Raw genomic sequence first — 24,614 nt, forward strand, 5'->3', positions numbered from 1 at the left:
TTCAGGTTCAATCATCAATGGGGATTGCCTCGACTCAATACTTAAATACAGAGATACCCTTTAACATTTCGTATACAAATAATATGGTGTTTGGTAAACTGGACAATACCATAAGTATGTTAATATTCCTACAGCTAGACCATGCTGCTTTAAACGAGTTCTTTTTTAAGACGATATAAGTGCCTTTGACAAATCACTGTGAGTGTTGATTTTAAACAAAAATGTTTGTAAAGAACTTACAAATATCGGAATGTAATCGTAATGTAAACGAAGTGTACTATGGCCTCCAGGTGATCAGTGTATTGAATGAAGTCTGTGCGGTAAGAACGAAATTAAGGAAAGTATCGTCAGCTTAACAACTCAAATTTTGATTTAATTGGTTTTACCTTTAATGCTTTTGAGTACCTCTATGTCTCCAAGGTTCCAAGTAAAGTTTTAATGGTTCGCCACATAATTGTCAAATATAGCGTCTTTTCGCAAATATATGTGTCAGATAAAAACAATCTATATCTTAAACGTATCATTAAGCTTGGATAGCCGGTCCAAGTTATTATGCATTGTATTTCTAAATAATTGAACATTTAATGCACTATACTAAAATTAACTTTAATATTGTAACACTTAAATATATTTTGAAATCACTAACTATACATATGTTTATTTCAAAATAGTTTTTAAATATATGTTGTTGCGTTATCTTTGAACGTATATTTGCACTACCTTACTGCACAACCAGAGACGAGGAAGGAGGGGCTGTCGTAGAACTGAAGTGAATGTTTGATTAAGGGAACAAAAGTGTCGACATATTGACATGTACGATAGCTAAAAGATTTACTCCTAACTTGTAGGGCTTTATTAGAGCTTTCGAGGACACGTTACATCGATCTAGTACTTCATTTACAGCTACATTGAACACGATTAACTTTCGTAATGTCGGATATAATAATGCTGTAAATATTTAACTTGTGCTTTCTGACGCCCAATCTGATTTTCTTTATTCTAAATATACCAAATACCTGTCCTCATGAAGCCATTTTTGAAAAGGTTTAAGTTCGACACAAGCATGCCCGATATGCCTAACCGTATCAAAATGACACTTTATAATACAATCTCGATTAGTACTGATTCCATAAGAACAAAAATCGAAAAGAAAATAACTACATAATTAGATACTTGAGATACACGTAAAAGCTTCATTTATTTGTATACAAACACACAAAAGTAAGATTTAGTTTACAGTTAAAGACTTGACGAAAAGTGTCTTTTATATGTTACACTCTCAAGATTGAGGTAGAAAGGTATTAAAGTGTCCATTACTTAAAGTAAATATACAGTATATGCGTAAGAATACATACACTTATACTTCGGTTCACATTTCCAATAAACCTTAGGTTTCAGAATAAGATCCGACCTCATGCCAATCAAAATATTGTATTGACATGTACAGGAAAATAGCTTAAAAATACTTGCATCTATCATTAGTTACACAAGTGACGTTTTCTCCCAATCTATTTTATGTCATTCAAAGCATGTGAATTTCTGCTTTGGTAATATCGGTATATGGTTGGGAGATTTCTATGTCCTTAGATTATTGTACCATAAAAAGGTGGTTCATTCATATCTTCTAGTATTAGTTAAAATATTCCATTACTATGGCATACATATCATTCGCATATCACTTAGATTTGGCTATGTATTGTTTAACGTCCTATCAACAGATAAGGTCATTTAAGGACAGACTCCCCTGTGTGTGAGATACATGCCTATGATGAATGTGTTATGGGAGGCTGCGGTATGTTAGTGTTTGTCTATTCTGATGCCTACCTTGTAGAGCTACCTCACTGAAACATGCTGCAGAAGACTTTCAGCTGGCCACCCCACTCTGAAAAGCACAGCACAAGCAGAACATAAATCAGTCGTAGATAGATTGTATTTTCGAAGACAGCTGGATGTGACATGATTTATCTAAAGAGTAATACCGTATAGAGATCTACTTCCCGTATTGCCGGCCTTAAGGTTTTCCCACAGCTTCTTTGTTATTGACTAGTTTCTCGGTTAAACAAGTGTTGTCAATCAAATTGTTCGTCATCTTCATATGTATACATAGAATGGCTTCATAGTGACATCGTTGATCAATCGAACCATACATTTCATGTCGGTTACTTGTATCGCACATTTCACATTAAAGCTACTCTGTGGATTAGGTTTCGCGTTTTAATGTCTCGTTTAACCATGATATGGACAATATCAACGTCCGGCGTGTCATTAATATGCTGGCTTTAACGAAAAGTCGCATTTAAACATTTACCGGTAGCCAGTTCATTCTCTTTGATGCTACATCATGACCTGATGTTTTTTAAGATAGTGAAACCTAAATACGAACATCTATTTGGATGCGTCTTTTAAATATGCATTTGTATAGACATTTAAGAGGGGTTTGGTATGGGATTTTCTGTAACATAAAACCTATAAATGTAAATTCAGTCACTCTTTACGAACACTAACGCAGGATAACGACAACGTTTAGATCAGGGAAAATGTGAAAATATAGAAATATAATTATAATTAGAACAATACCGTTTTAGTTGATTGAAGTCCAACGTATTATTTCTATTTTCTGCATTACAGATTTAATCATAGCCTCAATGTGTCCTGTTGTGTTCGCTTTATGTGTAATTAACCGATTTTGTCAATAGTCCCAGTATGACAGATATCGGTCATAAACACTATCCCTATATTTGTATGATATCTAAACCACGTGATATTTTGCCGCGTTTCTTTCCGTCATTAGATGTTGTTAGCAGAGAGAAAGTTAAGTCGGTGATGTTTGTGTGAGAAAAAAAAGGGTTTTTGCGTTGTAAAGGTAGTCTTATTTGGTTATCGACGCAATAACCTCATTAAGAATAAGGATCACGTGATCAATGGATCAAAATAAAACAAAACAATGAATAGTGCAGGAGACACCTTATATTATTCTTAGGCTTATCAAAATAGAAAATGATTGCATACAAAATACTCAACTTATGAAGACTTTGACAGTCAATCGCCTCTTTCTCGGTTTGCTATTTGTTCTTTGGATAAAATTCAAAAGTATGATATAATGAGGGGTCCTATCACAGAGACTTGACACACCTTCCCAACCCACGCTACAGTATCATAATTTCACATTTTGGAGAAATGATATTGGGAGGGAGATAACTCTAATATGTGTACTATTTGTCCATACCGTAACTCTGAAATTTTGACAAACACTTACATAATAACATTAAAGATATCGTTAAAAAAATGCACGTAATGTGATCTTCATTTCGGTGGCAACAACAAACACCAATAGTCTGTTCACTACACAAAGTGTGGTCATAATATTTAACTGGCCTGTTACACGATGTTTGACACCCATATCAATAAAATACTGTATGGCACAGGTGAAATTGACATCACACAATTGTCTCGGTAGTCAAAAATGTGCTGTCGGAATGACAATTATTTTTAATTCGTACAAATGTAACTGTTTCACTAAAAAGGGATATAGTATTTGTGTCTTTTAACCTGATGGTATGATTTATCATTTTAATTGCGTGAGTTCATTTTGCAGGAAATACCGGCGGTGAAGCATATCCGACACAAGCATACTCTGTAACAGAGTTGGCCAGAGAGTGACACACATGCCGGGTGGAGACGGGCATTTTATCCGCATCTAAGTTGTTTCCGTACACAGGGGCCTTTTAACCTGGAGTTAACCTACCTTGTTGTTACTCCAGTCATCGGTCAGTTGTGACCAGTGAGATCCATCTTGAAACTGTCTTTGTAGTGCTAGCAGGAGCCTTCCTGTTGCTGTGCCTTGCTGAATCTAGCATACAGATCTCCGCATGACATGATCTTTCGTAAACTTTCATTCTTGAAAAAAAAGTGCGTTGATATTTAGTTAGTTGTTCTTTTTAATCCCTTCTGTATATTTTGACCTCGTTTGTTTGTTTCCATGGTAGTCTACGCTTTTCATCGTATATTTCGCCTTTTGACTTCGAAAGTAATCGTTGCTATTAAAATTATTAGAATATCTCAGTAATGTTTCCATTCGATACCATTTGCGTTTTGGTATTAGTCTTATTTTCTTATTTTCATTGTAATTATTCATCTGAGGGCTGTCTGACTGTGCCCTAGACATACATATACATAACCATGACCTAATGTATGTGTGAAATCGGACTTTTACATTTTCATTTAAGTCAATTTCGCTTATTTAATATCTTTTTATTCATCTTTTATTAGTCCTTTTGGCATTTTATTTGTGTATTGGCACAACGACTACGTTATGGCAATAATCATTTGTTCACGACCATCCAATCTCCTCTTACACAAACTACACTGCACCATAGTGTAATGAGTATCATTTTCTGCCGATGCTGACAATTAGTATTTGGTTTATATTCAGAAATCAAACTGACATTTGATGTTTTAAGTAAACTGAATTTTCATTCACGTACAAATTCATCATGACGGACCATAAAACAAAATGCTCGGAAATATGAGATCTATACAAGAATAAAACAATTCACCGAATTGAGTTTTGTTCGCTTTACATGTCTTAAATTACAATATGCTGGCGCGAGATTACACATGTATATAACACTGTGAGTATTCCGTTCCGTTGTATTATTAATACATTGTATATACATCATTCATATATCAAATGCCGTATGTTTCCAAAACAATGTTGGTTTTGGTTGATGCTTTAAACAGCTTCAAATGTTTCGTTTGGATGTTTGGCACACTTTCATGATGACTTTAGTGCTGAGTACGTTTTGAAATTGGCGTTACTGGGTTTGAAGTACTTCTGCTTAGTAAATATCCCTCTTTGTTTATTGTGGTATACACTTTCATGTGTCTTTTTATTGAGTCAGTCAACAAAGATACTTCGTTATTTCTGTTAGGATGTCTGTGTTACCTCCCTTTGATGCACTAAAACCTATCTCTTCCTGTTCTGCTAACCACCTGCTTAACAAACTAAATCACGGGTTCATCAATTAAATAAGGACTCGTGATTTATGTAAAGATATGTCCATACATCGTTTTTGAACTCCTACTTATAATTACAGATATTTCCAGACATTTTCTTTAAACTAACTAATCTGGTCTTCTTAAACATTTTTCCATGTTGGTAACATAATATGACAGAAGTTATATGACTCAACCAATATGATATTTAAGTGTGTGAGGTTTCGATGTGTTAATTACTGTATTTTCTCAACTTACCAATAATGGTTTAATCCTACGACTCATTGAGTGCCATCTTATCAAACATTGTAAGTATCATAGAATGTATGTAAACATTACTTGGCACAACTTGTATCACAACAACCAACACCTTCAGGGTCATTAGAACGATAGTGGCATGGCATATGAAATTGCGTTTGTCACCTTACACAGTAATGTTGTTTGTTATGTATACATATTTTTATATTATATCACATATGCTGCCATTTGTATATACCATTGTATACATGCTTATGGAAAAAGCCATTTATAAGTTGTACATTTTCGAATGAAATATGTTTCAACTACTTGTATAAACTATTAAGTAAGACATTTATGTAAGCTACGAGGGATGATTAATACGTCGTAAAAGCGGTTCACCAATATATCATTCACTGAAGACGTACCTATTTTTGACACAGTCAAATTTTAACGTATAACCAAAATAAAATATATTAGCTCAATGTTAGATTAGTTCGATAACAATTCTTGCCATCGACTACACATAGCGCAATCATAATTCAGCGGAATACTCCCAGCCCGAAAACTACTAAAACACTATGACCGATATAACATGGGCGTTTACTGCATGTTATTTAATTACTTAACGCTGCTGTTGACAAAGATTATCTTACACTAATAACAAGTATTCAAAAGCATTTTCATTTTTCAAAAAAAAAGATATTGTAACTGCCTTGCTGTGATGATATGAACATTACATTTTATTACTTTTTTTACCAGTGAAGTATATAAAATTATTCAGTCTATAAAAGTGTTGTTATTCACTATTGCCGCAGTGGCTGAGTGTTTACCGACACTTTATCACTAGTCCTCCACCTCTGGGTTGCGAGTTCCAAACCTACGTGGGGCAGTTATAGGCCGATGGTTTTTCTCCTGGTACTCCGGCTTTCCTCCACTTCCAAAACCTGGCACGTCCTTAAATGACCCTGGCTGTTGACCAATCAAAACACTGCTTACGAACGACAATGGGGAAAATTAAAAGCAGGCCCGGTATATTTAGCTATAAAATGCCATAAACAGAATATCTAACAGTATCTACAGTAATACCAAAAATATTTCAATCGTGCTGGGCACGCGTGAAAAACATCAAATTATTAGCCCCACTCGTGAAACATGTTTGGTATCACTGAATGTACTGTTAGATATCCTCTATATAACTTCGAGAAAAAAAATTGATATGTCGCGTACCATTTACAGAGCTGGCCACTGGACCAAGGGAGAAATGGATACAAATTATGATATGTGGCATGACAATAGCTAGGTTATGATTGTAAAATAAAAAGAAACACCACGATAGAATATTAATTCATTTATTTATGAAGTTTGCATGATAAAATAAGTTAGAAATATAAATTAAGCAGCTTCCTCACATATGACCGTATAACTACAGTAAAATGTGGAGTCCACACAAACTTGACCGATAGGTCGCGTGAAATTATTAACCTAAAATTACTTACATATATATCACAGAAAAATTGAAGATTGAGCTGCGTATACAAATATAGAATGTAATACTGCTAGGCTGATATCACATATTATCTTTAATATGTATGGTTACAAGCGAGTCGATACCACATATAATCTTTAATATGTATGGTTACAAGTGGATCGATATCACATATTATCATTAATATGTAGGGTTATAGGCGGGTCGATATCACATATTGACTTGTTAAGTTAAACTGTACACGTATAGATTCAAAAGAGACGATATTTGATGGATATATATGTACATTGCTGATATAGGAAGTAGAATTACACGCGAGTCTGTTTTACAAACAATGAAATACGTGTAGAATTACTAGCGAATCCATATACGTAAAATAACACAGAAGTCTAGTAGTGTTTTGTTACTGTACTGGAAGTGTACCTATCTCCAATACATATCGACATAGTTCCTCTTGTAAATTATATTATTTGAAAGCAAATATAAATTACAAAGACAAATCAAAACGCAAAGGCGATATTTTGCATTAAGCATTAAGTTAGATTTGCTGTTTCTCTGATTAACTAGTATGAGTGACATATAATGACCGGTTACCGATATATTAAGTAACAACATTGGAATAATGTGTTTGGATATACAATAATGCATTTTGCTTATTTACTGTTCTGTGTAATATGAATTGTATATTCGATAAAACAAACGAGTGGTTTCAAACAAAGAGTGTGTAAAATTTTATCTAAAGTGATATTAAAATCGTGATATGATTAAAAACTGTAAATTGTGGGCAGCAAATGCAGGTGAATTGCTCTAATCTGATATACTACATATATAAACAAACTTGTCTTTCTTCAAATTTGGGGGATCAAAGTTAAACATACGACGGATTTTTCTATCACAAAATAACTTCTGAAAGGTTTATAGGGGTCGGTTTCGCAACAGTATGGAATCCGTAAATGTAATTACTACAAACACTGCAGATCTATACAAATCCATGGAATTACCAGTACGTGAAACCATTTTATATAAAGTGTTATTTTAAATTTGCATTGTTTTCGGTTAAATCCTCAATATAGATATTGATTTAAAAGCATTGATAGAATTGCTAGCAATGTATGGTAAACCCGTTTGACTACATTAATGTACTTTTTCAAAGAATCCACGGGAGCTGTCTCCCTTTACACATGAGAATATTGGCAATCACTATACCTCTTCTATTTCTCTAGACCCAAATAAACGCGCACAAAGGAAAGCCGACTTTAGTAGTTAAGTGAACGTTCATCGACCTGGTTTTACAAGTACATGCTACTTGTGATTTCGAAACATTTCATACGTCAGGATCGAATTAGCCTGACGATCTAAAGTACGTCTCAATTATGTATGGCATAAACGGTCTTAAAATATGGATTATTTCTACACCTCCAAAATACCTGAAGTGCCATATAGATTTTAAAACAAAATTAAAATTATAACTTTCGTTTATTGCGTTTGTCATCGCGGGAATTTTATGTACGATTCCGTCACTGTGGAAATGTCAAAATATTTGGTTCGTATGACGCTCCTAATAACATTGAATGTTTTCATAACCGTGGTACACAGTCACTAGGATTGGAAATGAAACAAGTAAAAAAATCATGAACATTTTTTTCAAACGCTTACAATCTAAAATCTTACATGATGTATCACGACTTCCAGATTTTTTATGCACAACTGATGAAGGTAAACTGTATACAGAGTGTACTGAAAATGTGTTGAAAGTACAATAATCTTATAATAGAAAATATTATGTTTGTGAGTACTTTACGTGTGTACGTGACCTAGCAGAAAGCACGCACAGTCTAACGGATCATGTAAACTATATATGTTCTTTGAGTTCGTCTCAAAGGAAGATATATAATTTAAAGCGTTTGAAGGCACCCTGGACTCTGATATGTCCATAGTGCCTGTACGCATACTATCAGGAATGGCACCATGTAATATTCACATATTAGATGACTGTGCTTTATCGCGATCAGGTAGATCGTTCAGAACAGTTTGCTCCGTCACCTCTTCCTGAATCACATTTCCCTTGGTGTTCCCGATTTCTGCGAAATCATTTTCAGGTGTCTCTCCTAAATCCACAGGGGTATCTGCGGGTAGCCTCGGAGTTTTATGTATAGTTGACACCGACGTAGCCGCATCTCTTTTCTCGATAATTTCCTCCGTACACTCGTGTTCATTGCTTACCTCCTGGTCGCCTGTGTCGGCGATGTCGATCCCTTCAACCTTTGACTGTATTGAATCATCTTCGACGTTTTCGTCAAGCAGTTTGTCGGGTGGTATTTGTTCAGATTGGTCTCCTATTGATTCCAAAATCATCTCCTCCTTAACTTGCAAATTGTCGAGTTCCGATTTGACTTCCGAATTTTGTTGCAAACCTTCAATTTCTAATTCTGTTGCAACTGTTTCGTCAATCTGATTTTCGGCAGTATTACTTTCACCCTGAACATTTTCAATATTTTCAGTGTCTTTTGAACCATCGTTAACGATTTCCTTAGGTGAATCACCATGGACATATCCTTCATCTTCAACTTCAGAGGTTGGTATCTTCTCATTGCTTGTGTCTGATTTAGGTTCTTTAGGAGTTGGTGTTTGTTCCTGTGTGTTTGGAACGCTGTTTGGCATATCCGGTGTAATGGTCCTCGTCCCGTGGCTGACCACATCTAGCCTCTCCGGAGTATAAGTGGAACCAGCCGCTCGGTCAATAAGTTCCGGCTGAATCGCGTTCATCCCCGATGACGTCTGAACAGGATCTCTTTTCTGTGAGTGATTTCTCGCGCTGAAACTAACCTCTGTCCCTGACTTTCGATTAACTACGACCTCACCAGTTCGGAACTCTAAAGACAATGTAGGAATCTCCATCAAAATATTGTCACTTAGAGCTCTTACGTCCTCTGGATTTTCTGGTTTTTGCTTCACAGATTTTCTGGTTATCGCCTTCAGATCTAATTTGTAAACCGGCACTTTTGTCGGCTTTTTAGATCCACCGTTTTCCTCAACTGTCAGCATTGAACCTTGGAACTTTCCATGATCGGGGTGTTCATGGATTTGCTTTGACTTCGGGTCATTTCCAAACACTTCCAACGTATTAAACTTTGAAAGCACAGTTTTTGATCCTGACATAACCTTTTCCTTGGTGTGTGTTATACGAAGAAGAATCGGTGTTACTGGCAACAGCACTATTACCTAGCCGTTTTGAATTGGACATAGCAACACCATGATAGCCATTAGAGGTGTTTTCTGATTGTCCAGAATTGGTTTTATTTGACCTTCGAACTACGAGACATTTCCAAATTAACGATTGCTGTCCTTGATGGATCACCTCGTTCTGGTGTCCGTTGTACCGAGTCATTCGAACTTACTGATTCGCTGTTACTATGCTCATTTGCTGAGCCGTACATCCCATCGGAGTCTAGATTTGCGAATGTGAATTTGGAGTTAGGTTTGATATTGTACGCGTCTATGGCGAACTCTCCTATGTCGATCTTTCTTACACCATCGCCCTACGTGTTTTCTTGCTCTCGCAAGGTCCTCGAGTGTATGTCGTTGGTGTTGATGTTCAGTGGGAGGACACCGATCGGTATGAAAGGTGTATTGTCGTGAATCATGGTCAAAGTCAAAAGAGAATTTGGTCATATGTCGCTCTCGCTCCTCTGCTGCGTTCAGTTTCAGCTGTAGCAACGACTTTTGTCGCAATTTGTACTGGTCCCTATTGATGTTTGTTTCCTTGTTCACAGTTCCGTTTGCATTTAATTCATTTCTCAGCTCCAAATACTTGTTTGGAATGTTTTGCATAGGTTTCAAAACAGGTACTTTCCATTGAGTTCTAGAAGGTACGTTCATTTCTTTTTCTCTTTGTGAAGAAGATTTTGAACTATCCGAATTTTCTATGAAACGCGAATGATACGCATTATCGTATCCCTCACCTGGGATCTCTGAAAACCACTTCTCCAACTTGTGAGTGAAAGGTTTTCCATTAAGTCGAGTTTTATCTCTGATGGAGTGATTTATACGAATTTCTCCGTGACTTCCGTTCTGTAACGGCCCAGAAAGATCGGACCTAACATTAGGAAAATTCACACCAGAGTCTGATCCAGGAAAGCTGCTAGGAGCCATTGTTTTTGTGCGTTCTCTACGAATTGCGGGGAAGTAAAGCGACTTCCTATTTTCCTTGTCAGACTCACTGACGTGTCGGAGGTCCTCCATACTGTAATTCTGTTGCCGGTGTAGGGCAGCCGAATACTTGTTGTGGTCCTTCCGGTCTAAACCGGATAAGTCCTGGTTACTATGTGAATGGTGCTTCCGTAACATTTTACTACTGGAATACTGATTTAGATTGTTCATACTACTGGTTCTGGATAGAAACGGAAAGGACGGACCAGGAGCTTCCAATCTGGACATTGGTTTCATATTTGAATCATCCTTACTGTGAGTATCAACTTCCCAGCGACGATTTGAAAGCATATTGTTCATTTGTCGGTTTTTACCGACATCGGCATACAAGCTTGGGTTGCTCTTCATCAGAAGCTCCTTTGGTGTGACCCGATGTCGGTTTCGGCTTTTATCCTCCATGATAGCATCTTCAACGCTGGATACCATGCGGTCATAGTCAAGATGTAAGCAGGATTCCAACTGACGGAGCTCTGGTGACGTCACATCCGTTCCAGGATCAAAGGGAAATGGGTGCGAGTGATGAAAAGCAGGTTCCGGTTTTTCCTTAAAAGTGACTGCTTTTAGTGATCTGGAAAAGAGAAAAAGCAAGACATATTAGTATTTGGGTTGATTGGATTCCATTCCAAAAACCTTTGAACAATAACAAACATTGTGTAAGCAGTATTGAAAAGTCATCGCGTGGGAAAATGTACACTTTTATATCAGGGAAGAAAATATAAACGTTATCTGTTTTAATTTTATATAGATTATGTTTACGAATTCCAACAGAAGAGTTTTGTGATAAATGATTAATGTTAACTCTCTGTTGTAGTTGTGACGTCACACCAGTATTGTCTGCTACGACAGATGCAAATAAAGCTGCAGAATGACAGTGCATTATTTTCATAATAAGGAAATAAGGACGGTCTGTCACCACGCAATTTGTAATAACTAAGCAATTTGTAATACAAATTTCAAAGTTATTTTTACCGGATAAATTGTCATCAGATGGAAAGATTTGAAATTCTTATTACAAATTGTGTTGATGTGTACATGCAACACGACGCAATTTGTAATAACTTTTCAAATGTCATTATAAGTAATAAATAAGTATTTTTCTGATAGAATTAGGTCGAAACATGTACCAAGTGAAGATTAACTTTCCATCTGATGACAATTCATCCAGTAAAAATAACTTTTTTATTACAAATTGCGTCGTTATTACAAATTGCGTGGTGACAACGGTCCCCTATTCATGTAAAATGATAACAAGAAATATATATAATATACTTATACTTCCGACAGTTTATTCGCCTAAAATTCCAATTAATGAATAGTACGTGCTTAACTGATTGTACGTGCAGTTACCAATTTCATTTAAAACGTGGGATCAGGATTTCGATAATGGTAACGTTCGTCACCCAGGATCCGGACAATGTTGCCAACAGATATGAGTGCATGTGGCCAATGACAAATGTCCCTGTATTCTTTGATAGGTTTACATAGAAATTAATTTCACTCGAGTGCCTTTTTATTTGGCTATGTCCTAAAGCTGTTGCCATGCTTCATACTGTGTATGTGTACGTCAACTAATCCTGATCTGTCATCTTGTGTAAGACTTCAAACCACAAACGCCACTCGATGTACACGGTAGATAAGTAACTTGCGACGACTGGATTATGTGGACGAATTATAGTTGTCCCTTATGTAATAAACTACTATAGACAAGGTCAAATCAACTTCAATGTATTTGTTTTTATTTATTTATCTTTTTTTCAAATGTACGTCATTAAAACGCTTGTCATATATGACGGGGTTATTTATCTTAGCGCACACGCCGTTAGTCTGTTTTGAGGCATGGCAATATCGATGCATAAGCTCAATGTTAATGGCAGTTTATAGGGATATGTCTTTATTACGTAATACAAATCAATATGTATTTTGAAATTATATTAGGAATATACTGAGCTAAAATTACTTTTCTGTCATTAACTATGTATTTATTGACGGGGTTTGAAGACCCAAACTGTCGTGCAAGACCGTAGCCTGGTAACAATGTATTAGTAACGGAAGGTGTTCCCATCTGTTACGGTTGACACGCAAATGTACCAGGATAGGTTGCTATAGAGATATTCGTATTGCTCTGCTGCTATCAGTCCACATTTTGAAAGAATCGTTTATAGCGTTAATTCGACAGCCCGAATATCGCAATACCGAACCGATACATGTCACGTGCATCGTACACAAATGAGTTGATACAAGTACGATCACACCCAACCGTCAAATCATCAGGATGGACGTCCATAACTGTGTATACCAATAAGTATTTAGTAATATAGGATGCCATATTTTTGCTGTCGTCTTACGAATCACAGATATGCGTGCTGATACAGTTATACGAAACCTTGCTATTCATAAGTCGTTCTAGTACTCATTTCTTAACCTTTACAAAGCATGTACAGGCTGCCTTCGATCAAACTCATGTGGCATATTTACTTTGGGACACCAGAAAAACACATTGTTCGGTGCTGACTTACTGTAGTTATCTTAATGATTGGTCAAAAGACACACATGGTATTAACGCCCCTCAATTCAACTTGATTGTTAGACACAGTAGAACAAAATCATATAGTTGTTGCTAAGAGCTTAAAGTATTAATAGCTAGGAGACAATCAAAGTAGATCGAGAGAGAGCCAAATCTGGTCGGGTGACTTACAATAGCCCCATATTTCAGAAACAGTAAATTTATACAAAAAAAAAAATGTCAGGTACACGTATATATTCTGAAAGCTTCACTATTCAAATCAATTGAAACATGGCATGGAGGTTATGACACTTAGCACTATATTAATCATTATTTGAAATAGTACTTCTTATGCTTGAGTAGAGTTGATTATTATATACATACTTTTTCAACATTCCTTGGTTATTTAGGCTGGAGACATCGATTACCATAACCTAGATACATTACCCAGGAACAACTACAGTAGTTGGTGGTATTCGAACTTATAAACGTGTTCATTTTGTTTTCAATTGTAGCTATGAATACATGCATGTGTATTGATTGTACGATATCCGAATTAGGACGAACGTAATGACTTACGGTTTCACGTTATTTGTCCAGTATACTTCAATGTTGTTTTTCCTTCAATATAGAGCCTACAGTGTAGACCATACTGCATACTTTATAGCGAAATGATATTATGACTAATATATAAATTGTCAGCAGTATATGCTTACCATAATGATGTACATGTAACATCGAATTCCTGTTAATATAGTGACAGCACAAACAAACAAAAAGTCACTTTTGTCTTTGAAAGAAACGCAAAAAGTTATAACCATAATAATCGTTATTTTAGTCTGTAGTGGAGTTTTCTCCATCTTTTTATGAGAAAAATGTGGTTAAGTGTAGAACAATCAGAATCTGTCTAATGTTTAAAACGATGCCTTCCCGAGTGTTATTTACTCAGGACCGATAGATATGCACATTGTCTATGTGGGCGTTAAGAAGATTTTATCTGATATTTTGTAATCTGTTTTCGCCACAGACACCATACAAACAACATGTCGTGCGAATCTGTCAACAACTTGTTTACAGAATGAGGTATATTTTGTAATAATTGACAAAATCTATCTTTGAATGTATCTCCGAGGCGCTAACTTAACCAATTTCCCAGTCATCAACTAGCAACATTTGTTAGATCGATATTTTTGTTCAAAGCATTGTTCGGGGCGATCACTCGTTATAGAGTATCTTACTAGACAAAACAGTCCAAAATAACAACATTTTTTGTTTGAATTTATCATATCCTGACCACATCTATACGAGCTCGTTATGTATCTCACCACAAGGTCGAGAACAGTCTCATTTCAGTGTTTGTGTGGGAACATCTGCTTGGTGAATATAATTCCTGTCCTTGTTACCAGTATGCAATTACATGAAATGCATTCATTCATAGAAATCAATAGATGTAATTGTTCATTCTCTGTCAATAAATGGTCATAGAATCCATTCTAAAATGCACATCATTCTGATATTCGTGAATTTGAATACATACACGATAAATTTAAAGATAACATGGCAATTTACCTCGAGACTTTCATTGGATTTTCAGACAGAAAAAAGCACACCTTTAAAAAGACAGTTTAAAATAAATCAGATTGGTTTAAGAAGTTTAATGCCCTCGAACCAAGAAGGGGATGCGTGGACGGGTGTGAAGGAGCCAGTGTCATGAGGAAGGATGTCTAAATAGACAGAACAGTTAGAGACATGAGGACTGGTGTCTAAGGAGACACCAACGGCCAGTGTCACGAGGAGGGGTGTCTAAGGAGACAACAATCAGGGACTTGAGGACGGGTGTCTAAGGAGACACCAACAATCAGGAGCATGAGGACTAGAGTCTAAGGAGACACCAACAATCAGGGACATGAGGACCGGTGTCTAAGAAGACACCAACAATCAGGGACATGAGGACGGGTGTCTAAGGAGACATCAACAATCAGGTACATGAGGACGGGTGTCTAAGGAGACACCAACAATCAGGGACATGAGGACGGGTGTCTAAGAAGACACCAACAATCAGGGACATGAGGACGGGTGTCTAAGGAGACACCAACAATCAGGGACATGAGGACGGGTGTCTAAGGAGACACCAACAATTAGGGACATGAGGACGGGTGTCTAAGGAGACACCAACAATCAGGGACATGGGGATGGGTGTCTAAGGATACACCAACAATCAGGGACATGAGGACGGATGTCTAAGGAGACACCGACAATCAGGGACATGAGGACGGGTGTCTAAGGAGACACCAACAATCAGGGACATGAGGACGGGTGTCTAAGACACCAACAGTCAGGGACATGAGGACTAGTGTCTAAGGAGACACCAACAATAAGGGACATGAGGACGGGTGTCTAAGGATACACCAACAATCAGGTAAATGAGGACGGGTGTCTAAGAAGACACCAACAATCAGGGACATGAGGACGGGTGTCTAAGAAGACACCAACAATCAGGGACATGAGGACGGGTGTCTAAGAAGACACCAACAATCAGGGACATGAGGACGGGTGTCTAAGGATACACCAACAATCAGGTACATGAGGACGGGTGTCTAAGGAGACACCAACAATCAGGGACATGAGGACTGGTGTCTAAGACACCAACAATCAGGGACATGGGTACGGGTGTCTAAGGAGACACCAACAATCAGGGACATGAGGACGGGTGTCTAATTAAAGGGACACCAACAATCAGTGTCATGAGGACGGGTGTCTAAGGAGACACCAACAATCAGGGACATGAGGACGGGTGTCTAAGGAGACACCAACAATCAGGGACATGAGGAGGGGTGTCTAAGGAGACACCGACAATCAGGGACATGAGGACGGATGTCTAAGGAGACACCAACAATCAGGGACATGAGGACGGATGTCTAAGGAGACACCAACACTCAGGGACATGAGGACGGATGTCTAAGGAGACACCAACAATCAGGGACATGAGGACGGGTGTCTAAGGAGACACCAACAATCAGGGACATGAGGACGGGTGTCTAAGGAGACACCAACAATTAGGGACATGAGGACGGGTGTCTAAGGAGACACCAACAATCAGGGACATGGGGATGGGTGTCTAAGGATACACCAACAATCAGGGACATGAGGACGGATGTCTAAGGAGACACCGACAATCAGGGACATGGGTACGGGTGTCTAAGGAGACACCAACAATCAGGTACATGAGGACGGGTGTCTAAGGAGACACCAACAATCTAGCGGGAACTAAGACACTACAATAGGGACTGGGACGGGTGTCTACGGAGCAACCAAATAACATGAGGGCGGGTGTCTAAGAACAAAAATAGGGACATGAGGAGGGGCAGAAACAACAATCAGGAGACCTGGATGGTTCGGCAGGAACACACAATCAGTGACATGAGGGGGAACGCTAATGAAAGCCACAATTTAGGACAAGTGTCTAAGAGCAACATGGAATAAGGTTTCTACAAGAACAGCCAACAATCAGGGAACATGAGGACAGGGTGTCTAAGGAGGAACACCAACACTCAGGGAACATGAGGACGGGTGTCTAAGGAGACACGCAACAGATCAGGGACCTGAGTACCGGGTGTCTAAGAAGACACCAACAATCATGGACATGAGGACCGGTTGTCTAAAGAGACACCAACAATCAGGGACAGTGAGGACGGGTGTCTAAAGGATAACACCAACAATCAGTGTACATGAGGACGGGTGTCTAAGAGTACACCAACAATCAGGGACCATGAGGACTGGTGTCTAAGACACCAACAATCAGGGACATGGTTATACGGTGTGTCTAAAGGAGACACCAACAATCAGGGACATGAGGACGGGTGTCTAATTAAAGGGACACCAACAATCAGTGTCATGAGGACGGGTGTCTAAGGAGACACCAACAATCAGGGACATGAGGACGGGTGTCTAAGGAGACACCAACAATCAGGGACATGAGGAGGGGTGTCTAAGGAGACACCGACAATCAGGGACATGATGACGGGTGTCTAAGAAGACACCAACAATCAGGGACATGAGGACGGGTGTCTAAGGAGACACCAACAATCAGGGACATGAGGACGGGTGTCTAAGGAGACACCAACAATTAGGGACATGAGGACGGGTGTCTAAGGAGACACCAACAATCAGGGACATGGGGATGGGTGTCTAAGGATACACCAACAATCAGGGACATGAGGACGGATGTCTAAGGAGACACCGACAATCAGGGACATGAGGACGGGTGTCTAAGGAGACACCAACAATCAGGGACATGAGGACGGGTGTCTAAGAAGACACCAACAATCAGGGACATGAGGACTAGTGTCTAAGGAGACACCAACAATAAGGGACATGAGGACGGGTGTCTAAGGATACACCAACAATCAGGTAAATGAGGACGGGTGTCTAAGAAGACACCAACAATCAGGGACATGAGGACGGGTGTCTAAGAAGACACCAACAATCAGGGACATGAGGACCGGTGTCTAAGAAGACACCAACAATCAGGGACATGAGGACGGGTGTCTAAGGATACACCAACAATCAGGTACATGAGGACGGGTGTCTAAGGAGACACCAACAATCAGGGACATGAGGACTGGTGTCTAAGACACCAACAATCAGGGACATGGGTACGGGTGTCTAAGGAGACACCAACAATCAGGGACATGAGGACGGGTGTCTAATTAAAGGGACACCAACAATCAGTGTCATGAGGACGGGTGTCTAAGGAGACACCAACAATCAGGGACATGAGGACGGGTGTCTAAGGAGACACCAACAATCAGGGACATGAGGAGGGGTGTCTAAGGAGACACCGACAATCAGGGACATAAGGACGGATGTCTAAGGAGACACCAACAATCAGGGACATGAGGACGGGTGTATAAGGAGACACCAACAATCAGGGACATGAGGACGGATGTCTAAGGAGACACCAACACTCAGGGACATGAGGACGGATGTCTAAGGAGACACCAACAATCAGGGACATGAGAACGGGTGTTTAAATAGACACCAACAGCCATTCATATTTGTCTCTTTGTGATAGCGAGGAACTAATGATCACTTCATAGTGCTACCTCACGAAGCAAACTTTCAAATACATCTAGCAGGTGTCCGGTCACACAATTCTGAAAACGAGCGAAACAGTGAGCAGGGGCAGAAATCTAACATTTTAAGAAACTCTGGTATGTCTCGGCCAGGGAACAGAACCTGATGCATTCCTCACGGGGGTGAACGCTCAAATAAAAGCCACAAGTTAGGCAGTGTCAAAAGAGACATTTGGAATAAGTATTTTATCCAAAATCACCTTTTACAATTCTTACCATCTACCTGCAAAATTGAAGGAAAGAAAAACAATGATGAAGATCCCAATTGTTACAATGCCTGCATCAGAACACTTTTTGTGTATCCATGGCTGCATTAGAACACTTTTTTTTGTTTAATGTCCTCTAGATAGAAGGCTCAGAAGAAAGTCCTTAGTTCGACGTTGCAGGGGGGTACCTTATGTACCCTTGTCGATCAACATACAATAGAATACAGCGGGTTTTAAACTAAAATAATAATAACAAACATTACATATCGGATAGCGTACACCAATCCAACAGGGGCCTCCTACATGTACGACATGCGATAAAATATTCTTTACCCAGTTAATATGAACAGTGCGATATCACAGTACCTTGTCTACGGACGAATAGACAGACAGACAGATTGACGAATGGACGGATACATTCCTCTATATACCCCCATACACTTCAATATGTACACGTGTTTGACGCCCAGATACGCTAAGTTGTGACATGAAACTATGTGAGTTTGATAAAGTGCCACAGGGACTGATTTTCCAGATAAACACGTGCTATTCTCGTCATACGTTGATTTGTAACTATTACTGAAACAAAGGCCAGGTCAACTAGGGTCACTGGGTCAGAATAAGACAAGTGTTCATTTACAGGCATGCTGTATCTACCTTCAGCAGGTGCCAAACCTGGCACAAACAAACAATTGTAATTCTTTGTTGAGATTTAAATCACATTAATTCCGCAATGGAGTGTGGAGAAGAATATGTATATATATATATATATATATATATAACTGATTGTTTGTTTGTGGAGTACTGAATCCATCATGTTATTCTATATATATAGGCCTATGTTTTCATTTTAAAACTCACAATGGATGGTGAAGAAATGACGACTGTTCAGTGAAAAACTTTCAAAGTCTCATTAAAAGTTATTGCTTATTAAATTTTATATTTATATTCACTGGCTATAGTCAATATATTATTAGATATGTTAGATCACAGCCTGGAGTTTTTGTATTGATACCGATTGCATACATTCTGTATTAGGGTGATATAACCTGCATTTCACAAAATATGTACATAACTCTATCTATCGGTCAGCATATTGAAATAAAACATCAATAAATGTATAGCTATCATACTATTTAGCACAATTTGTATATACTTCAGCTTACCAACATGGTATTAATGGGTTGACCACGTGCATGTAATAACATGATAATGTATTAAAAATAACTTATTCACTTAAAACTTATCAATCTACAGATATAACTGGCTAATGTACATCACACGGACTTAGATATACATTACACGGACTAAGATGTACATCACACGGACTTAGATATACATCACACAGACTTAGATATACATCACACAGACTTAGATATACATCACACGGACTTATTATATACATCACACGGACTTAGATATACATCACACGGACTTAGATATACATCACACGTACTTATTATATACATCACACGGACTTAGATATACATCACACGGACTTAGATATACATCACATGGACTTAGATATACATCACACGGACTTAGATATACATCACATGGACTAAGATATACATCACATGGACTTAGATATACATCACACGGACTTATTATATACATCACACGGACTTAGATATACATCACACGGACTTAGATATACATCACACAGACTTAGATATACATCACACAGACTTAGATATACATCACACGGACTTAGATATACATCACACGGACTTAGATATACATCACACGGACTTAGATATACATCACATGGACTAAGATATACATCACATGGACTTAGATATACATCACACGGACTTAGATATACATCACATGGACTTAGATATACATCACACGGACTTAGATATACATCACACGGACTTAGATATACATCACATGGACTAAGATATACATCACATGGACTTAGATATACATCACACGGACTTATTATATACATCACACAGACTTAGATATACATCACACGGACTTAGATATACATCACACGGACATAGATATACATCACACGGACATAGATATACATCACACGGACTTAGATATACATCACACAGACTTATATATACATCACACAGACTTAGATATACATCACACAGGACTTAGATATACATCACACGGACTTAGATATACATCACACAGACTTAGATATACATCACACGGACTTAGATATACATCACACGGACTTAGATATACATCACACAGACTTAGATATACATCACATGGACTTAGATATACATCACATGGACTTAGATATACACATCACACAGACTTAGATATACATCACACAGACTTAGATATACATCACACAGACTTAGATATACATCACACAGACTTAGATATACATCACATGGACTTAGATAAACATCACATGGACTTAGATATACACATCACACAGACTTAGATATACATCACACAGACTTAGATATACATCACACAGACTTAGATATACATCACACAGACTTAGATATACATCACACAGACTTAGATATACATCACACAGACTTAGATATACATCACATGGACTTAGATAAACATCACATGGACTTAGATATACATCACACAGACTTAGATATACATCACACAGACTTAGATATACATCACACAGACTTAGATATACATCACACGGACATAGATATATACATCATACAGACTTAGATATATACATCACACGGACATAGATATATACATCACACGGACATAGATATATACATCACACGGACTTAGATATATACATCACACGGACATAGATATATACATCATACAGACTTAGATATATACATCACACGGACTTAGATATATACATCACACGGACATAGATATATACATCACACGGACATAGATATATACATCATACAGACTTAGATATACATCACACGGACATAGATATATACATCATACAGACTTAGATATATACATCACACGGACATAGATATATACATCACACGGACATAGATATATACATCACACGGACTTAGATATATACATCACACGGACATAGATATATACATCATACAGACTTAGATATACATCACACGGACATAGATATACATCACACGGACTGAGATATTCATCATACGGACTGAGATATTCATCATACGGAAATAGATTAATAGAATATTTCAACCCCTCTGGGGTGAGACAGGAGAATCTCAACCCGAGGAGGAAGATTCCTGTACGTGTTGCCGGGAAAAACTGCGGATATCCCTGTTCAGGGTTAGAGAAAAGAAAATATCACTCCGGTATAATGGCGGATATCCCTCTCCAGGGTAGGAGAAATGCATCGATGTACATGTACATCTAATTCTGTTCTAACAATAATAGCTATTCTGTGTACCCATTAAAACATATAACTATATTTGGGTAAAAGACCATTGGTTGGAATTTCTAAAAACTATCGTGGAGGTTGGGAAACTGCACCACAAAACGAAGACATGGGTAACGAATCATTTCCCATGTTCCCATTTCCCATGTTCCACCACTGATTTCCTGTTTCATTTCTATTTCTTTCACAAGCCTGCTGGTATCAAACCAATAGAATAGAAGATATATGCCTGTAAACGACTGATGGTAGTGTCAAAACATACTGTACATATATAAGTCACAAGCACCTGATGAACAATTAAATACTCATGGCTGTGGATTACATCATATACACATACAATCTGATCAATATATCTACTGTCAGTGCCAATAAGCTACGGCGAACCATCTAGACAGTAGTCTTACTAAGGAATAAATACACAACATTTGAATAATTCTGACATTTAAAATACTAGACGAAATTCCAATAAATATCATAGCAATGAAATCAATCTGTAATGAAGTATGGAACTGTATGAGATGATATTTAAACACCTACCTATTGACATGGGTCTCCGGCTAATCCATCCCAACAGTGCCCAAGCACCATTTACATGTGTAAATAGCTTATGTAAATATTTTGATTTTCCGTAAGTATATCTTCATTTCCATGTAATGTGATACGCCGTATTGAGAAAAACGCCCATTATCTAAATCCCAAAGTCATTGAATGTCCACTCGTGTCCACTTAACAATGGCCAAAATTGTATAGTGTCCACTTCCATATTCCGGCCAAGATTAGGTCCAATGGTCAGAAGTATAGGTATATTGTAATGGTGCACAAAATCACAGGTGTGCTATACAGGTAACAGTCGATGTGCACCTGTACAGTTACCTGTGTGTTACCTACAGATTACAGGTAAAACGTGTTGGCAGGTAATGCACCCTCACATCCCAGCCAAATAACGACTGATCCCTAGCCAAATTTCGACCACACTACCCTCCTCGGGTGCCTGTATACACTTTAAATCATATGCCAACACACTATGAATAATTCATATTTTTGCAGGTACAAACTTCAATAACTCCAGCCTTTTAAACGCTAGATTTTTACTTGCATAGCGTAGTATAACTATATAGTAAACCCTTGTGTTAGTATCGGACCATTTAACACAATTTCTAGTAACTTAATGAACTTCGAGAGAGCTGAACTATTGTTATCATCAACTCGTTGTCGTTAACTGCCGCGTTTCTACTTAAATTATATTTGTAAATCAAAATAATCAATTTTAACTTTAATTGCGGAACTTTTTAGGGCAGAAAATTCAATTTTCCCTTATGGCATGTCTGCCTAGATCAATAAATTAATTTCCGGGTACGATCTAAATCATTAAATACGCTGAAGATTTAATACTATGTCGGGTTTAATTTCGTGTACATCGTTATGGTTACGGACATAGAACCGCATTTCTGAAAGAAGGTAGATGATAATTATGTCCCTTTATTTGACAAAAATAACCATTTTTACTTGCCGAAGATAAAATCAGACAGATGATTTACAGTTATTACTTTTACTACACATCTTTTCAGCATTAACAAAAGTTTGCCTATGTATGCTACAATTATATAACACCTTATGGCGACATCGCGTACTAAATTGCAATATCAAATCAGTTATAGACACACAGATAAAAACTTTAAAGGAGGAGGATGTCGCGAATTCCTCATTTGAAGATTAGTCCATATTCAAAATTATAAATTTGCGACATTGTTGATCAAATAGAGCCGCACAGAATATATCATAATTCACATCAATCGACGTGTTTTCCATTACCATGTAGAAGTAAACTTAAATAAATAATAAGACCAAATCTGTCGGTAATCTGCTTTGGGGTTAGAAGTTGTAACATTTTGAAAGTAATAGTTTAACGGCGCACGGCGGACGACGCCGGATGAAGTACGAGGGCTATTGGTCATCCTGACCCTTTGGGTCAGATGACCTAAAAAGGATAGTGAATATGCATTTATTAATATATTGTAATAACATAACGTTTTCTTGAAGTGACCCGGTGCTATCTATAAGTCACACTCGTTATTGATTCCATTGTACTACCAACGTCATCGTCCAATATATTATAAAAAGGGACGTAATCTATTTGAAGCCTCAACCTTAATTTTGTTAAGTGTGATGTAAAAACACTATGGTTTTTCCGCAAAGAAACTTGGTGATCTTCGACATTCACTTTCAATTAGATATTTTCCAGCGGTGTGTTTCCGCTCCCTAGTTACACAATTGTGTCTGTGAATCGTTGTGTGGGCGATGTCAGGCGGTCACAGCGCCCCCTATCAGCGTAATTAGACACTAGAATCATGCAACAGCTGTTCCCATTTCAGTATCCGGACAACCTTATAGAAAACTTGTGGTCTATTTTGTATTTGGGTGTTCACAATTCAAGTAAAAACTCCATGGAACGAAACAAAATTAAACAAACTGTCTTCAGAAAACCCATCGGCTACAAAGATCAGTC

The 24,614-nt window shown here is 37.8% G+C and overlaps 1 protein-coding gene across 1 annotated transcript; it reads right to left on the reverse strand.

Moving 5' to 3' along the window:
- Positions 1–9,991: 9,991 nt before the first annotated feature.
- Positions 9,992–23,047, reverse strand: LOC117327410. Its single transcript, XM_033884367.1, is given in 3 exon segments — positions 9,992–10,260; positions 10,262–11,498; positions 22,646–23,047. Coding segments are annotated over 2 exon segments (1,338 nt in total). The 5' UTR covers positions 11,357–11,498; positions 22,646–23,047; the 3' UTR covers positions 9,992–10,017.
- Between the last annotated feature and the right edge of the window lie 1,567 nt (positions 23,048–24,614).

Source organism: Pecten maximus, chromosome 5, assembly GCF_902652985.1.
Source record: "Pecten maximus chromosome 5, xPecMax1.1, whole genome shotgun sequence".
Lineage (NCBI taxonomy): Eukaryota > Metazoa > Mollusca > Bivalvia > Pectinida > Pectinidae > Pecten > Pecten maximus.